The sequence below is a fragment of the Gobio gobio genome (assembly GCF_949357685.1).
Source record: "Gobio gobio genome assembly, chromosome: 18".
NCBI lineage: Eukaryota > Metazoa > Chordata > Actinopteri > Cypriniformes > Gobionidae > Gobio > Gobio gobio.
In genome coordinates this window covers 27329945-27347762 of record NC_137111.1, presented here as the reverse complement: position 1 = coordinate 27347762, position 17818 = coordinate 27329945, and the positions used below count along the sequence as shown (strand labels likewise).

Below are 17818 nucleotides of genomic sequence, written 5' to 3'. Positions count from 1 at the left end.
CTTTGATTTATAGAAAGTTGGACTGCTCCAGTCCAGTCCAAGCCAAATCAGAGTCTGCTCCAGTCCAAGTCAAATCAGAGTCCGCTCAAGTCCAGTCCAAGCCAAATCAGAGTCCACTCCAGTCCAAGCCAAATCAGAGTCTACTCCAGTCCAAGCCAAATCAGAGTCCGCTCCAGAGACACTCTGTCTGGTCTTGTGCTATCATTTGGATTGCATATTACAATCCCAGATGGCAACGGTTTAAAGGGAAAGTGGCCTGGATATGAGGGTCCCCAAACTTTTGTTGTCCTGTGGTGTGGCACTCTTGTTTAAAAATATACAAAATGGGTCATTTGAGTTTCTAAAATAATAAAAATCGATTCATTTTGTGAATGCATTTTGCCTGCAATGCCATATTTTAGCATTTAACCCAAATGCAATTGTTTTCTGTTATTAATTAATCATGTGTTATCTAACTCATAAGAGCAACAGTGTATATTGTGGTTGATGGTTGATGTCAGCTGCCACTGAGTTCAGCATGTGTCATCGTTTCATTTTGTTTTTGAATAAAGTACACCTATAGAAATGGCTTTTCATATGTTTGAAGTGCTCCTCAGAGGATATCATCTTCTTTCTTTTTTTTAAGCTCTAAGAGTAATAATACAAAGAGCCAGCCACTTATTGTGCACTAATGATGTACAAGCTGCTCCTGTTGGTTGTGAAGATTCTGTTGTGAAAGTTTGAAATGACTGACTAGTTCCATGGTAACACTCATCACAGACCCCAGTGAAGAAAGCACATAACACACTTGTCTTCATTCAAAACCTCCACCTCCATGGGTTCACCGAGGGCTACTAGAACATGAAGATCTTTATTTCTTTCTTATTTGTCACTAAAACCTAAAAAAGATATTGATCTAATGCACTCAATTATTAAACCACGTAAAAAGGCAGTTGAGAAATATGAAATATTCAAGGCAACATGATGCATTCAGATTTTTAATCTGCTGATCCAACCCTTTCCATTATGAAAATAATTAATTTTGACTTTACAGTAAACTGTCAAGTGTCTGCTTTCAAATGAGACCATACTTATGCTTTTAGTGGAAAGGATTCATGAACTGTATCTGTTTTAGTCTGGGTGTGCCATTTCTTGGGATTTTTTCAAAAAGGGGGGTTCTGGCTAACAAGAGCAGATCGTGAACACACACACACACACACACACACACACACACACATATATAAAGCCTATTTTAAAAACGTCATTATAAATGTACATTTATTTGTATCATATTAACAGCAATAGACCCTTTTCACATTTCCGGGTTTCTCAGAGCGGAAGTCGACATAGTTGGGTTAAATATTATAGCTGTGAATGAGAGAATACATTCAATATTTTTTTGCGTGTCCATTTGCTCACATAGCAAAAGAAAAACGCCACAGTAGTGATTTCACAACTTTCAAAAAGAGGGAAAAAATAGAGTGAGATTGATAACGGCAGCCAAAAGAGAGATATATGTACATTTTTATCATCACTCCCATAGACACCCTAAACACCCTCACAGCAGCGGTAACTTTTTTATTGTAATTTGATGCAATAGTAATAAAATACAAAGTATTAGTGTCATAAATGTACATTTCTTTTTTTTTTAAATGAAAATACAAAAACGTTGCAGGATTTACAATATTGATGACCGTTAAAACGCGTCATCACCGTCTGTGAAAAGGGTCTATAATAAGATATTCCTGTTGTCGCTGCCCAGCTTTGTCGTGGTAACATTCCATGTGAAGCTATTGAAGAAACCTGCCAACTTCACCCTAAAGAGTTTGATTGTTTATACATGCCGATCTCTCTCTGCCTGTCTCCTGACAGAAGACCAGACCAAAAACGATTCCAGCATAAGCGCGTACTTCTCCGTCTGATAGATCTGTTGTACTCCCTCAGTCAAGCCAAATCAGAGTCCACTCCAGTCCAAGCCAAATCTGAGTCTGCTCCAGTTCAAGCCAAATCAGAGTCCGCTCCAGTCCAGTCCAAGCCAAATCAGAGTCCGCTTCAGTCCAGTCCAAGCCAAATCAGAGTCCGCTTCAGTCCAAGCCAAGCCAAATCAGAGTCTGCTTCAGTCCAAGCCAAATCAGAGTCCGCTTTAGTCCAGTCCAAGCCAAATCAGAGTCTGCTTCAGTCCAGTCCAAGCCAAATCAGAGTCCGCTCCAGTCCAGTCAAGGCCAAATCAGAATCCACTCCAGTCCAAGCCAAATCAGAGTCTGCTCCAGTTCAAGCCAAATCAGAGTCCGCTCCAGTCCAGTCCAAGCCAAATCAGAGTCCGCTCCAGTCCAGTCCAAGCCAAATCAGAGTCCGCTTCAGTCCAGTCCAAGCCAAATCAGAGTCTGCTTCAGTCCAAGCCAAATCAGAGTCCGCTTCAGTCCAGTCCAAGCCAAATCAGAGTCTGCTCCAGTCCAAGCCAAATCAGAATCCACTCCAGTCCAAGCCAATTCAGAGTCTGCTCCAGTTCAAGCCAAATCAGAGTCCGCTCCAGTCCAGTCCAAGCCAAATCAGAGTCCGCTTCAGTCCAGTCCAAGCCAAATCAGAATCCAGTCCAAGCCAAATCAGAGTCTGCTGCAGTCCAAGCCAAATCAGAGTCCACTTCAGTCCAGTCCAAGCCAAATCAGAGTCTGCTTCAGTCCAGTCCAAGCCAAATCAGAGTCCGCTCCAGTCCAGTCAAAGCCAAATCAGAATCCACTCCAGTCCAAGCCAAATCAGAGTCTCCTTTAGTCCAGGCCAAGCCAAATCAGAGTCCGCTTCAGTCCAGTCCAAACCAAATCAGAATCCACTCCAGTCCAAGCCAAATCAGAGTCTGCTGCAGTCTAAGCCAAATCAGAGTCCGCTCCAGTCCAGTCCAAGCCAAATCAGAGTCCGCTTCAGTCCAGTCCAAGCCAAATCAGAATCCACTCCAGTCCAAGCCAATTCAGAGTCTGCTCCAGTTCAAGCCAAATCAGAGTCCGCTCCAGTCCAGTCCAAGCCAAATCAGAGTCCGCTTCAGTCCAGTCCAAGCCAAATCAGAATCCACTCCAGTCCAAGCCAAATCAGAGTCTGCTGCAGTCCAAGCCAAATCAGAGTCCACTTCAGTCCAGTCCAAGCCAAATCAGAGTCTGCTTCAGTCCAGTCCAAGCCAAATCAGAGTCCGCTCCAGTCCAGTCAAAGCCAAATCAGAATCCACTCCAGTCCAAGCCAAATCAGAGTCTCCTTTAGTCCAGGCCAAGCCAAATCAGAGTCCGCTTCAGTCCAGTCCAAACCAAATCAGAATCCACTCCAGTCCAAGCCAAATCAGAGTCTGCTGCAGTCTAAGCCAAATCAGAGTCCGCTTCAGTCCAGTCCAAGCCAAATCAGAGTCTGCTCCAGTCCAAGCCAAATCAGAGTCCGCTTCAGTCCAGTCCAAGCCAAATCAGAGTCTGCTTCAGTCCAAGCCAAATCAGAATCCACTCCAGTCCAAGCCAAATCAGAATCCACTCCAGTCCAAGCCAAATCAGAGTCTGCTCCAGTCCAAGCCAAATCAGAGTCCGCTTCAGTCCAGTCCAAATCAGAGTCTGCTGCAGTCCAAGCCAAATCAGAGTCCGCTTCAGTCCAGTCCAAATCAGAATCTGCTCCAGTCCAAGCCAAATCAGAGTCCGCTTCAGTCCAGTCCAAATCAAAGTCTGCTGCAGTCCAAGCCAAATCAGAGTCCGCTTCAGTCCAGTCCAAATCAGAGTCTGCTGCAGTCCAAGCCAAATCAGAGTCCGCTTCAGTCCAGTCCAAGCCAAATCAGAATCCACTCAAGTCCAAGCCAAATCAGAGTCTGCTCCAGTCCAAGCCAAATCAGAGTCTGCTGCAGTCCAAGCCGAATCAGAGTCCACTTCAGTCCAGTCTAAGCCAAATCAGAATCCACTCCAGTCCAAGCCAAATCAGAGTCTGCTGCAGTCCAAGCCAAATCAGAGTCCGCTTCAATCCAGTCCAAGCCAAATCAGAATCCACTCCAGTCCAAGCCAAATCAGAGTCTGCTGCAGTCCAAGCCAAATCAGAGTCTGCTTCAGTCCAAGCCAAATCAGAGTCTGCTTCAGTCCAGTCCAAGCCAAATCAGAGTCTGCTTCAGTCCAAGCCAAATCAGAATCCACTCCAGTCCAAGCCAAATCAGAGTCTGCTGCAGTCCAAGCCAAATCAGAGTCCACTTCAGTCCAGTCCAAGCCAAATCAGAGTCTGCTTCAGTCCAGTCCAAGCCAAATCAGAGTCCGCTCCAGTCCAGTCAAAGCCAAATCAGAATCCACTCCAGTCCAAGCCAAATCAGAGTCTCCTTCAGTCCAGGCCAAGCCAAATCAGAGTCCGCTTCAGTCCAGTCCAAACCAAATCAGAATCCACTCCAGTCCAAGCCAAATCAGAGTCTGCTGCAGTCCAAGCCAAATCAGAGTCCGCTTCAGTCCAGTCCAAATCAGAGTCTGCTGCAGTCCAAGCCAAATCAGAGTCCGCTTCAGTCCAGTCCAAGCCAAATCAGAATCCACTCAAGTCCAAGCCAAATCAGAGTCTGCTCCAGTCCAAGCCAAATCAGAGTCTGCTGCAGTCCAAGCCAAATCAGAGTCCACTTCAGTCCAGTCTAAGCCAAATCAGAATCCACTCCAGTCCAAGCCAAATCAGAGTCTGCTGCAGTCCAAGCCAAATCAGAGTCCGCTTCAGTCCAGTCCAAGCCAAATCAGAATCCACTCCAGTCCAAGCCAAATCAGAATCCACTCCAGTCCAAGCCAAATCAGAGTCTGCTGCAGTCCAAGCCAAATCAGAGTCTGCTTCAGTCCAAGCCAAATCAGAGTCCGCTTCAGTCCAGTCCAAGCCAAATCAGAGTCTGCTTCAGTCCAAGCCAAATCAGAATCCACTCCAGTCCAAGCCAAATCAGAGTCTGCTGCAGTCCAAGCCAAATCAGAGTCCACTTCAGTCCAGTCCAAGCCAAATCAGAGTCTGCTTCAGTCCAGTCCAAGCCAAATCAGAGTCCGCTCCAGTCCAGTCAAAGCCAAATCAGAATCCACTCCAGTCCAAGCCAAATCAGAGTCCGCTTCAGTCCAGTCCAAACCAAATCAGAATCCACTCCAGTCCAAGCCAAATCAGAGTCTGCTGCAGTCCAAGCCAAATCAGAGTCCGCTTCAGTCCAGTCCAAGCCAAATCAGAGTCTGCTCCAGTCCAAGCCAAATCAGAGTCCACTTCAGTCCAGTCCAAGCCAAATCAGAGTCTGCTTCAGTCCAAGCCAAATCAGAATCCACTCCAGTCCAAGCCAAATCAGAATCCACTCCAGTCCAAGCCAAATCAGAGTCTGCTCCAGTCCAAGCCAAATCAGAGTCCGCTTCAGTCCAGTCCAAATCAGAGTCTGCTGCAGTCCAAGCCAAATCAGAGTCCGCTTCAGTCCAGTCCAAATCAGAGTCTGCTCCAGTCCAAGCCAAATCAGAGTCCGCTTCAGTCCAGTCCAAATCAGAGTCTGCTGCAGTCCAAGCCAAATCAGAGTCCGCTTCAGTCCAGTCCAAATCAGAGTCTGCTGCAGTCCAAGCCAAATCAGAGTCCGCTTCAGTCCAGTCCAAGCCAAATCAGAATCCACTCAAGTCCAAGCCAAATCAGAGTCTGCTCCAGTCCAAGCCAAATCAGAGTCTGCTGCAGTCCAAGCCAAATCAGAGTCCACTTCAGTCCAGTCTAAGCCAAATCAGAATCCACTCCAGTCCAAGCCAAATCAGAGTCTGCTGCAGTCCAAGCCAAATCAGAGTCTGCTTCAGTCCAGTCCAAGCCAAATCAGAATCCACTCCAGTCCAAGCCAAATCAGAGTCTGCTGCAGTCCAAGCCAAATCAGAGTCCGCTTCAGTCCAGTCCCAGCCAAATCAGAATCCACTCCAGTCCAAGCCAAATCAGAGTCTACTGCAGTCCAAGCCAAATCAGAGTCCGCTTCAGTCCAGTCCAAGCCAAATCAGAGTCCGCTTCAGTCCAGTCCAAGCCAAATCAGAATCCACTCTAGTCCAAGCCAAATCAGAGTCTGCTGCAGTCCAAGCCAAATCAGAGTCCGCTTCAGTTCAGTCCAAGCCAAATCAGAGTCTGCTCCAGTCCAAGCCAAATCAGAGTCTGCTCCAGTCCAAGCCAAATCAGAGTCTGCTCCAGTCCAAGCCAAATCAGAGTCTGCTTCAGTCCAGTCCAAGCCAAATCAGAGTCTGCTGCAGTCCAAGCCAAATCAGAGTCCGCTTCAGTCCAGTCAAAGCCAAATCAGAGTCTGTTTCAGTCCTATCCAAGCCAAATCAGAGTCTGCTCCAGTCCAAGCCAAATCAGAGTCTGCTCCAGTCCAAGCCAAATCAGAGTCTGCTTCAGTCCAGTCCAAGCCTAATCAGAGTCTGCTTCAGTCCAGTCCAATCCAAAGCAGAGTCCGCTTCAGTCCAGTCCAAGCCAAATCAGAGTCTGCTCCAGTCCAGGCCAAATCAGAATCCACTCCAGTCCAAGCCAAATCAGAGTCTGCTTCAGTCCAGTCCAAGCCAAATCAGACTCCGCTTCAGTCCAGTCCAAACCAAATCAGAATCCACTCCAGTCCAAGCCAAATCAGAGTCTGCTGCAGTCCAAGTCAAATCAGAGTCCGCTTCAGTCCAGTCCAAGCCAAATCAGAGTCTGCTCCAGTCCAAGCCAAATCAGAGTCTGCTACAGTCCAGTCCAGTTCAAGCCAAATCAGAGACCGCTCCAGTCCAGTCCAGTCCAAGCCAAATCAGAGTCTGCTCCAGTATAAGCCAAATCAGAGTCTGTTCCGGTCCAAGCTGAATCAGAGTCCTCTCCAGCCCAGTCCAAGCCAAATCAGAGTCTGCTCCAGTCCAAGCCAAATCAGAGTCCGCTCCAGTCGAGTCCAAGCCAAATCAGAGTCCGCTCCAGAGACACACTTTCTGGTCTAGTGCTATCATTTGGATTGCATGTTACAATCCCAGACGGCAACAGTTTAAAGGGAATGGGAATTAATTTATTTATGCTGCAATTCATACTGGGAATTCAAACCCTTAACATTTTAGAAATATTGATGAATATAAAATTCTTTGCTCAGATAACTTGTTTGTTTCTATTGGTTTTATGAGACTTACAAGGGTCAAGTAAATCTAATTTCTTAGCAGGCCTATTTGTGACTCAAATTTGATTGATTTCGGCACAAAACATGCATATTCATGTAAGGAACAAACAGACATGAATAATTGGTCAAACTCCTTATGGCACACCAGCATGTATCAGCAGCTGTGTGTCTTCTGGAGTTCTCTGCTTGTATCTCGAGCCTAATTTGATTAATTTATTCTCTAGTAGAAACACTAATGATTTAGACTTCCAGGATCTCTAATCAATATTAACTGTGTAAAATTGCCACCTGTTAAAGTGATGAAAAGTCAATGTGAACTTTAATAATAATAATAGCCTAATAATAATTACTATTTCGTTCTTTTAAATGTAATGTAAATTTGCCTTAACTGCAAACGTGAAACACAAGTAAAAATGTGAGGTCCTTAGGATTTCACTGAGTAAATGGATTCTATCTCGCTCTCCACAGCTGCCTACCTCGCTCAGAATGCTGTGTGAGTTAGCGAGCCAACTGACTATTGAGACAGCCAATGTGTGAGACACGAAATAGAGGCTGCACTTACAGTCTGCTCTTAGTAAAACTTTGAATTCTTTCCCCCCATTTTAAAAATAAGCTTTATTAGGCTACATGGGGAACATGAAGATTACTCCTGAAGTGTTGGAACAACTACTACAATTTTACAATCTTACTCGTCGGGAGTTCATTGAGACGTACCAGATTCAGCCTTTGGTTTACATCCCCGAGTTACCGGTTAGCGCCAAAACTACGTTTGTTATTGTTTACACGGTGATTTTTCTCCTGGCTCTCATTGGCAATAGTCTGGTTGTCTATATTGTCCTAAAAAAACGTGGGATACAGACTGCCACAAATATATTCATCTGCTCTCTAGCCGTCAGCGACCTGCTGATATCTTTCTTCTGCATCCCATTCACGTTGCTACAGAATATCTCCTCTGAGTGGTTCGGGGGTAAGTGTAATTTCTTTATTATAAAACAAAGCTTGTAAGAATGTAGCCTACATGTTCTGTGAATTTGCCGTAGGCTATGTTGTTTTGCATGTTTTGTTTGTTGTTGACAACTATAGGCTACTATAGAGGGGTTGTTTCATGCAGTGAATAGGCTACTGTATAGGCTTTGCAGATTATAAGGGTTAAATTCGTTTTAAATGACAAATAAAAAAAAATCCTTTTTAAATCATTTAAAACAAATACAATTTTCCACAAATGTTTTAAATCAATGACTCTAAAATGCCAACCATTATTATTTTATAACCATTATTATGTTAACCACGCTCATTTATGTATTTATTTGTTGTTGTTTTACTGATTTCATGAATAAGTATAGGCTATCTCCATGTATTTTTGAACAACTTATGAAATATGAGTGAATGTAGGTTCTAACAGGTGGCTTTTCTTTCACCTCATTATTTCTAACTTTGTTGTGTTGTAAAGACTGTCTTAACTCTTTAAACATTTACATGTCTGTAGGTGTGTTGGTGTGCAAAACAGTCCCCTTTGTTCAGACCACTGCTATCGTGACTGGCATTCTCACTATGACCTGCATCGCTGCGGAGAGGTACCAGGGGATTGTGCACCCTCTGAAAATCAAAAGACAGTGCACCCCGCAAAGAACATACCGAATGCTGGGTAGCCTATAGTTCTGAGAACCCACATCCCTGTTTTTATTTAATTATTTATTTTTAGTCATGTTTTCCATTTTCTGGCTTGTTTTTGCAGTATTTGATCATGCATAATATGCATTATACAGAAGCATAACGCATCTCAATTATAGTGTTTTCATTCTCTGTTAGTGGTTGTCTGGATTGCAGCCATGGTGATTGGATCACCAATGCTCTTTGTTCAACAATTAGAGGTACTGCTCAGATTTTTTATTTTTATTTTTTGCTGAAAATTTTCATTTGTACCTTTTTTTTAAATCAAAACACCACAGCCAACTTGTTCCAACATTAGTTAGCATTCAGTCACTGCAGAGATGTACAGTGATTTCTGTGGGTGTATTACCATACACAAACTTAATTTCCCCATGGGTTTAGCTTGTTAAAGACTGGAGTAATGATTCAGCTTTGCCGTCACAGGAATAAATTACACTATAAAATGTATTAAAATATAAAACTCTTATTTTAAAATATAATGATATTTCACAATATTACTGTATTTCCAGCCTTGGCGAGCATAAGAACCTTTCAAAAACATTAAAACATCTTAATTATAAAAAAATTTGACCACCAATATTCACATAATGGTCCATTTCAAATGCTGCGGCTACATTTATAATGGTTTTCATATTCTACTTTGCTATTTCAAATCTCTCTGTTTCCCACCTGTGGCTTATACAGGTGAAATATGACTTTCTGTATGATCTCCATCATGTATGCTGTCAGGAGCGCTGGAGCTCGAGCGCCCACAGGAAGCAGTATGCCACCTTCATTCTAGTGTTCCTCTTCCTCCTGCCACTTGCGGCCATGCTGATACTCTACACCAGAATTGGTATTGAGCTGTGGATTCGCAAACAAGTTGGGGACTCCTCAGTTCTCAACGCCATGAACCAAAGGGAGGTTAGAAAAATATCCAGGTATTTTTTATTACCTTTCTTCTTTCTGACTGCCTCTGATCTAAATGACAACAGTATTTCTGGTTTTATGTTTTCTTTTTAATATATAACGGACTAAATATGTAAGTACTGCTTATGCCTCTCTTGATGCAACAGAAAGAAGCGAAGGGCCATCAAGATGATGGTCACCATTGTTGTGCTGTTTACTGTTTGCTGGGCACCTTTCCATACAGTTCACATGCTGTTTGAGTACAGTAAGAACATCAAAGTGTCTAGTAAACTATCTGTGCAAATTACAGTCTCAAAGTGTGTATTCTTTCAAATTTCAGCTTCGCTTTCTTGTTTCCAGGTTACCTGAACAAGAAGTATGATGACATCACAATCAATACGATTATTGCTGTTGCACAGGCTATAGGTTTTTCAAATTCTTTCAACAATCCTATTATCTACGCGTTCATGAATGAGAACTTTCAGAAGAACTGCATGTCCACTCTTTCCCTTTGCATTAGGAGGTCCAGTCACCGTGTAGATGTGAGGGACAAATGGAAAGTAACTTTTTGTAAGTCTGGCAGACAGGAAGATGGAATCTCTGCCATGCCCAGAATACATATAGTGGATCAGGTGCAATCTGTTGAGAGCAATATAGTGCATGCAAGATGCTCTACAGACTGATATCTAATGATATAAAGTTTGGGGACTTTTTAAGGGCTGCACAGTAATATTGGGAATATTGTGAAATATTACATTTTAAAATGTTTTTTTATTTTCTTATTATTATCAATGTTGACAATGGTTGTGCAGCTTAATATTTTTGTTGAAACTGTGATTATTTTTCAGGATTATTTGATGAATAGAAAGATCAAAACAGCATTTATTTGTAACAATATAAATGTGTACTACTTTTGATCAATTTAACATATCCTTGCTGAATAAAAGTATTTAATTTCTAAAAAATCGAACTGACTGAGCCCTTTTTGAAAGGTAGTGTATATGTAATATACCATAACATAATATAATATAACAGAAGCATAATATAACAATTCAGAAGTATCCAACACAATGACAGACCATTACATTTGAAAAATTGTCTTTGTTGTGTATTCCACCCATAAGATTTCTGAATTACACTTGATTTTAAAGTGTCCATGTAATAATACATTTAAGTACTGAGCATACTGATTAGTAATAATTAACCACATGTACTTACTATAGGGTTAGGATTGGGGTTTGATTTATAGTTAGTTGCATGTAATTACTCATCATTTAAAATTAGTACTATAGTAACTACATGTAACAAGGACACTGTAAAATAAAGTGTTACCGACTTCTGCATAGGGCAAGGGCCAAAGCACTGTGGACAGATGGCCAGTCCATCACAGGGCTCTTACACACACGGGCAATTCTGACTCCATTTCACGTAACCTGCATGACTTTGGACTGTGGGGGAAACTGGAGTACCCGGAGGAAACCCACGCTGACATAGGGAGAACATGCAAACTCCACACAGAAAGACCTCCTGGGGGACCATTGAGCCACTGGGCCGTGGCAAGGATATATAGACCAATTTTAAAACAGTAATATTGTGAAATATTATTATAATTTAAAATAATGGCTGTCCATTTTAATATACTTTAAAATATAATTTTTTTCTATAATGCAAAGCTGAATTTTCATCAACCATTACTTCCAGTCTACCAGTGTAACTAAAATTAAGGTGAGACTTTGCTACAGTCACATGATCCTCCAGAAATCATTCTAGTATGCTGATTTCTTGTCAATGTTGGAAACAGTTGTGCTGCTTAATATTTTTTATAACATGTAATAATTTTTTTTCAGGATTCTTTGATGAATAAAAAGTTTAAAAAATAACAGCATTTATTTAAAAATAGAAATCTTACAATATACATTACTGTTCAGATGTTTGGTTCAGTGTATAGAAATAAAATAAATTATACTTTTATTCAGCAAGGGTGTGTTAAATTGATAAAAAAGTGATAGTAAAGATTTATATTATTAGAACAGATTTCTATTTTGAATAAATGCTGTTCTTTGTCACTTTTTATTCATCAATGAATCCTGAAAAAAGTATCACACGTTCCAAATATATATATATATATATATATATATATATATATATATATATATATATATATATATATATATATATATATATATATATATATATATATATATATATATATATATATATATATATATTAAGCAGCATGACTTTTTCCAACATAGAAAATAACTGAGTATCAAATCTGCATATTGATTTCTAAAAGTTCATGTGACACTGAAGACTAGAGTAATAGCTGTTGAAAATTCAGCTTTGCACCACAGAAATTAATAATATTTTAAAGTAGGCCTATGTTAAAATAAAAAAATAAAACATTATTTTAAATTGTAATAATATTGCACAATAGTAATGTTTCCAAACTTGTGACTGGTACTATAGGGCAGACAAAAGGCCTATAAACAATGTCACTCAATTTGACAATGGCTGACAAACCACACAGACACAACAAGGAGATAAGTGCAGTGTATCTGAGAGAATAATCTATATATAAATTATTTATAGCCTACTCCAGGTAAAATTAATATTTTATCTTGAGGCCCGAGGTCATTTAATGGTGGGCGACTGACACCTAGCTGTAGAGAATCGGAATTTCATAACATCAATTAATTAGATTACTACTCGTTGTTTAATAAAAAGTTTAGAAATATTAACTTCTTATTTGACAGTTAGTTATGTGACAAGTCAGTTCATAGGCTAATTAGAACATTTTAATTTAAAACAGTCGTGACTTACAAATGATAACTAATAATTTATTGGTCTGATGGATATTATATTTCCACACTTTTTTCTCACTTTCACATATCACGTTGAGTCTTATCTATAAAATAAAAATGATTTAAACCATTTTTAAATAGAAATTTTATTTAGCATCGCTTTTCAGTCAGGCAGTACCTCAATATACTATCCCACCGCGCAGGCATAATCTCGGACACCTACGGGTCTTTCTTCCTTTTCCTCGTCCCTGAGCGAGCCGACGCCAAGATGGTGAGTCGACTGTGGACAAATGATAATGAAAATCTGACTAAATCTTCACCATCCAACTATATTATAATGTCAATGTGAGCGTAAAGCACACTACAGATATGTAATAATAAGTGTACAGTTTCATTTCGAATATGTAATGTGTACAAACTTATACAATTTCGGATGACCGTACGGTGATGGTGTCTCAGGTATTACCATCGTGCTACTGTTACACAGTGGCTAGGAACATTAAAGTGTTACATTGTAAACATATACGCGTAAACATAAAATAACATGGATATCAATTTAGACCCAGTATTTAGTATTGAGCCCATCAAGCTAATGTAGCTAATGTGCTAACCATAGTTTCATTCTCATAAATTGCAAGCGTCTTGCACTACACAACGTTAGTCTACATCTATACAAGATGCCCACGTTTCGTTTTGAATAATAAGAAATACTATTGAGTTTGTTTAATGGAATATAACTGTTAAGAGTAAGAAATGTGGCTGTCATGAAGTGTACGGCACAGAGGAATGCGTTCCTGCATGTTTACCATCAACTTTGCCCAATTCATTTGCACCTCAGTATCTCAACTGAAAATATCTGTTGTGTGTTTGATTAGATTTCTAACAAATGTCTATCTTTGCAGAACGACACAGTCACTGTCAGGACCAGAAAGTTTATGACAAACCGGCTGCTTCAGAGGAAGCAAATGGTAGGTGGCAAATTTTGAATGCTGACTTTAGTTTGGATTTGTAGTATGCTTTTGCTCATTCATTCTTTATAATTGTTTCAGGTCGTCGATGTCCTGCATCCAGGCAAAGCAACAGTCCCCAAGACAGAGATCAGGGAGAAGCTTGCAAAAATGTACAAAACCACCCCAGATGTGGTGTTCGTCTTTGGCTTCAAAACTCAGTTTGGTGGTGGCAAGACAACAGGGTTCGGCATGATCTACGACTCGTTGGACTACGCCAAGAAAAATGAGCCCAAATACAGGCTGCAAAGGGTACGCCACTGACTGATGCTTGTAGGGCTGTGCGATTAATCGAAATGAAACTGGAATCTTAGTGTGATTTATAAAATTGTAACTACGTACAACACATGTCAGCCTTCCCAAACTTGAAGTGAGACAATTATAACCCAGCTGTTTTCAACAGGGCTTTTTGTGTATTTGCCAAAATCATTGCTTGGTTATGTTTGAAAATTAAGAAATAATTTTGACTGTTGTACTGTTAATTTTTTACATTTTTCTAAAATAACCATATTAGTATTTATAAAAGTAATATTTCTTGACTTGATATAATCAGAAATCCTCAAATCATGCAGCCCTAGATGCTTGCTTCAAGTGGATGGAGTTTAACTTAAAGCACTGGCAACTTAAATATTTAAAGAAACATTTAAGGCATGTTTTGTAAATCTCTCTCTCTCTCCTCCTCAGCATGGCCTTTATGAGAAGAAAAAGACATCTAGAAAACAGCGCAAGGAACGCAAGAACAGAATGAAGAAAGTTAGAGGCATCAAGAAAGCATCTGTTGGTGCTGCTGGCAAGAAGGTATGGTTCAGTTTTGTTTTATCAGTTCCTGTTCCACTTTTCATTCTGCCCATTACAGAGGTTTTTGTCACTGTCTTGGTTATATGTAACCTGTCATCTTTCCTCCTTTGTCAAATGTACATCTGGACTGTAGAAGGTAAATACTTTCACAAGTAGACTAACTGCTGTGGAAGGAGAGTCTGGAGTGACCTGAAAAGTTAACTCCAAACATTTAGCTGCTATGTTAATAGCTAATGCTATTGATGTGGTTGGAAATGATTCTAATAGGCAGCTGTGTTTAATCCCCTTAATGAGTAGTGAAAGTGGTGTGCTCACTAATAGTGAAGTGCTGGACTGTAGTGATCTGTAGAACAAGCTATATTACAATTGCTCTCTGAAAACGATTGGCAAACTCAATCGACAGTCTTTTTTCTGGGGTGTAGTTCACATACCCAGCATCAAAGTCTGTATTTCAGAGAGCATTTCTAGACATTAATAGTGTTAGTTGAAAGTTCTCATTTCTATCCAATCTTTTGCCCTCTTTTGCCTCCCTCGGATCTTTACAGAAGTGAAAGGCTTGAGGTTTTCAGGAGAAGGTAGCGTGGCAATCGACATGGTGTGCTGATGTGATCCACTTTTACCAGTTACTTGAAGTGCTCTGCATGTTCAGTCCTAATACCTCACCCCACTTGCAGATATGTAAAGGATCGTGCGTTTCTAACACAGATAAAAAGATCTTTTAATTTTTGTACATACTTGAAATCAATCCAGTCAGCTTACTTGACTGAGTTGCTACTAATTTTTGACATGCGTGTGTGGTTAGCATTCACTCACTTGAGGTAAACTAGCCACTTGGCTGCATGTCTGCAAGTGTGACCGTATCCCATGGACTCGAGTATTCAGAAACAACCTGTCTCTCAGTTATACTCAACCTTGAAGTGAGCGTTTGTCATAGATAAATGTGATATTTAGGGATATTGAATAGGTAGTTTGTTGTAATAGTTAGTTCTTAAATGTAGTTTAAGACTATTGAAAGTTGTATAAATCTCACTGTAATGTCTTTTCTTTCATTTTACAGTAAGACGTCCAGGGAAGACCATCAGCCTGAAAATGTTCTTGTACATTGTCAACAAATAAATTCTTTAAAAAAAGTGATTCCTGATGTCTTTGAGTGCTTAATCAGAAATGCAGGATTTCCATGTCTTGCTTGGATGTTAAATAGCACAGGGCTCCCATTAATACAGATGTAAAATATAATATCTAAGCCTTGAGGGATTTTGTTACTTTACAGCAGCCAGCTATATGCAAAGTGAACCTAACAAACAATTCTGTGGCATCACCTGATATCCTCAGCTCAATTTCACTCTTGACTGCCATCCTATTTTGGACCATAAAAAGTCATTAGATATTTTTGTTCTGATGGTTGTAGGTTTTAGCTCTTTGAGTTCAAGGGACCTTTATTGACTTTCCACTGCATGAGGAGAAATACAAAGGAACAAAATGTTGTTCCTCACAAGACCACGTATGTAGATGTATGAACAAACAACAGAAATTATACACAACCTAAATAAACCTGCATGGAGATTGTGTTGAAATGTTACTGGTTTAGGATGCAGTCTGGCAGAGTGGACTCTGGTACCGTCTTCCTGGTGATAGAAGACTGGAATGGGTTGGGGGTCCTTCACCAATGCCAGTGGTTTTGCTGGAGCATCAACTAAGGAAGACGTCCAGGATAGAGGGGAGAGGGACATCAATGATATCTGCAGCTGTGTTCACTGTCCGTTGTAGGGTCTTGTGATCTGCAGCATATCAGTTCCCATACCAAACAGTGATGCTGCTGGTCAGCCCCCTCTCAATGGTGCCCCTATAGAAAGTGGTGAGGATGGGTGGAGGGAGAAGTGCTCTTTTAGGTCAGTGCTATGGAATGGTAGTCATTCAGACAGGACACATGTGACTACTTTGGTACAGGTTAAGACATCTGTTAGCTTTTCAGCACAGTCTCTCAGTACACGGACAGGTATGTTGTCAGGACCTGCAGCCTTGTGTGTGTTAATACTGGATAGGGTCTTCCTTATGTCGACTAGAGACGGACAGAGCACCAAGCCAGGGAGGTGTGGGTAGATTTTGGACAGTTGGTTATTCTGCATCTCAAACAGTGAATAGAAGTGGTTGAGTGCGCCTGGGAGGGATGCTTCATCACAGGTTTGTTGTCAGTGATGGTCTGAATGGCTTGTCACAGGCTGTGTTACTGCTGTCAATTTGTTTTTGTTTTTTAATTTCAGCCATATTTTGCTTGAGCCATATCGCATACACTAATTTTCAAAAGTTTGGGGTCAGTACGTTTTTTTTGGGGAAAAAAATTATACTGTTATTCAGCAAGGATGCATTAAACAGATCAAATGTGAAAGTGAATACATTTAAAACATATTTGCTGTTCTTTTGAACTACCATTAGTCAAGGAATACTGGAAACATGTTTTCACAAAAATATTAAGCAGCACCACTATTTTCAACATGAATTGTGGAAAGAAACATTTATTGAGCACCAAATCAGCAGAATTCTGAAGGATGGCTTCAAAATGATGTTGCTTTCAAATACATATAAAAAGGTTATTTTAAATAGTCACATTTCAAAATATTTGATATCACAGGATTTTTGATCAAATAAATACTTTTGAATTTAGTGTATTCTACTGGTTTTGTGACTTTTAAAAGTCTCTGAGAGTCTTTGTGCAAATTATGTCTGCAGGGTTCCCATGTAACCACAGTAACCCAGGGCCCCTGTCTGCAGAGAGCTGTGTTGGCCTAGTGATTTGTGATTCATAAAAACAGTGAACCGGAGGGGGAAATCTGAAGATTTTATGCCTCTGTGTGTTCTTTCCTCGGGGCATAGCATTTCTCCGAGGAATATTTTATTGACAACAAGCACAGGTGCATTGCAAAGCACATAGCCTACTAAGCGTGCACTGTGCTCTGATACATAGTGTCACTGTGCATTAGTTAGTATCACAAGTGTGCATTATGTAATAGCTTATTTCTTCACAATTGGTCTCATATTACATGTAGATCAAATGTAGATAAACGATCTGCCGTTGCTTTCAATGTTTCTTTTGCATTTAGACTAAAATGACCCCCCTCCAATAAAACTGTTGATCAGGGGCTGGAATGCCGAGATTGATTTATTCAGCTTCATGGATATTATGCAACGTGCGTGCAATACCTGTTCGACATTATTTTGAAGAGTTTTTCATTAGCATGCCTGTAAAAAGATATTAAATATGCACATAATCACAGTGGATAACAATGGTGTTTCCCCAAGGATCTTAGAGGTTGGCATGGTATAATGACATTTATTTGCCTGGCAGATGTCCTTACCTTGGGCAATATGAATATTATGACGCTGCTTATGGCGGCGCTCTTTCCGCGCAATATGATTTATGTAGGCTACAAGGCAGATAATCTGTGTTACACCAGAACCTGATTGATTTCAAACCTCTCAGTCAGTCAATATGTAGGCTAATGTCAATCACTGGACACCTAACAGTCCTAAAAATGAATTCTGTCATCATTTACTCACCCTCATGTCGTTCAAAACGAGTAGCC

The 17818-nt window shown here is 40.4% G+C and overlaps 2 protein-coding genes across 4 annotated transcripts; both read left to right on the top strand.

Moving 5' to 3' along the window:
* Nucleotides 1-7696: 7696 nt before the first annotated feature.
* qrfpra (pyroglutamylated RFamide peptide receptor a) lies at nucleotides 7697-10311 on the top strand (the record flags this gene model as incomplete). Its single annotated transcript, XM_079842258.1, has 6 exons — nucleotides 7697-8036; nucleotides 8556-8714; nucleotides 8879-8940; nucleotides 9425-9660; nucleotides 9796-9893; nucleotides 9989-10311. The coding sequence occupies 6 exons, from the start codon at nucleotides 7697-7699 to the stop codon at nucleotides 10309-10311; spliced, it is 1218 nt and encodes a 405-aa protein (XP_079698384.1).
* A 2358-nt stretch (nucleotides 10312-12669) lies between these two features.
* Nucleotides 12670-15371, top strand: rps24 (ribosomal protein S24). Of its 3 annotated transcripts, XM_079842222.1 has the most exons (6): nucleotides 12672-12703; nucleotides 13335-13400; nucleotides 13482-13691; nucleotides 14124-14237; nucleotides 14783-14812; nucleotides 15295-15371. In XM_079842222.1, the coding sequence occupies exons 1-5, from the start codon at nucleotides 12701-12703 to the stop codon at nucleotides 14786-14788; spliced, it is 399 nt and encodes a 132-aa protein (XP_079698348.1). In that variant the 5' UTR covers nucleotides 12672-12700; the 3' UTR covers nucleotides 14789-14812; nucleotides 15295-15371. The 3 variants fall into 3 exon arrangements, with proteins under 3 accessions (XP_079698347.1, XP_079698348.1, XP_079698349.1); XM_079842221.1 differs by lacking the exon at nucleotides 15295-15371 and having other exon boundaries at nucleotides 12670-12703; nucleotides 14371-14812; XM_079842223.1 differs by lacking the exon at nucleotides 14783-14812.
* The last annotated feature ends 2447 nt before the right edge of the window (nucleotides 15372-17818 follow it).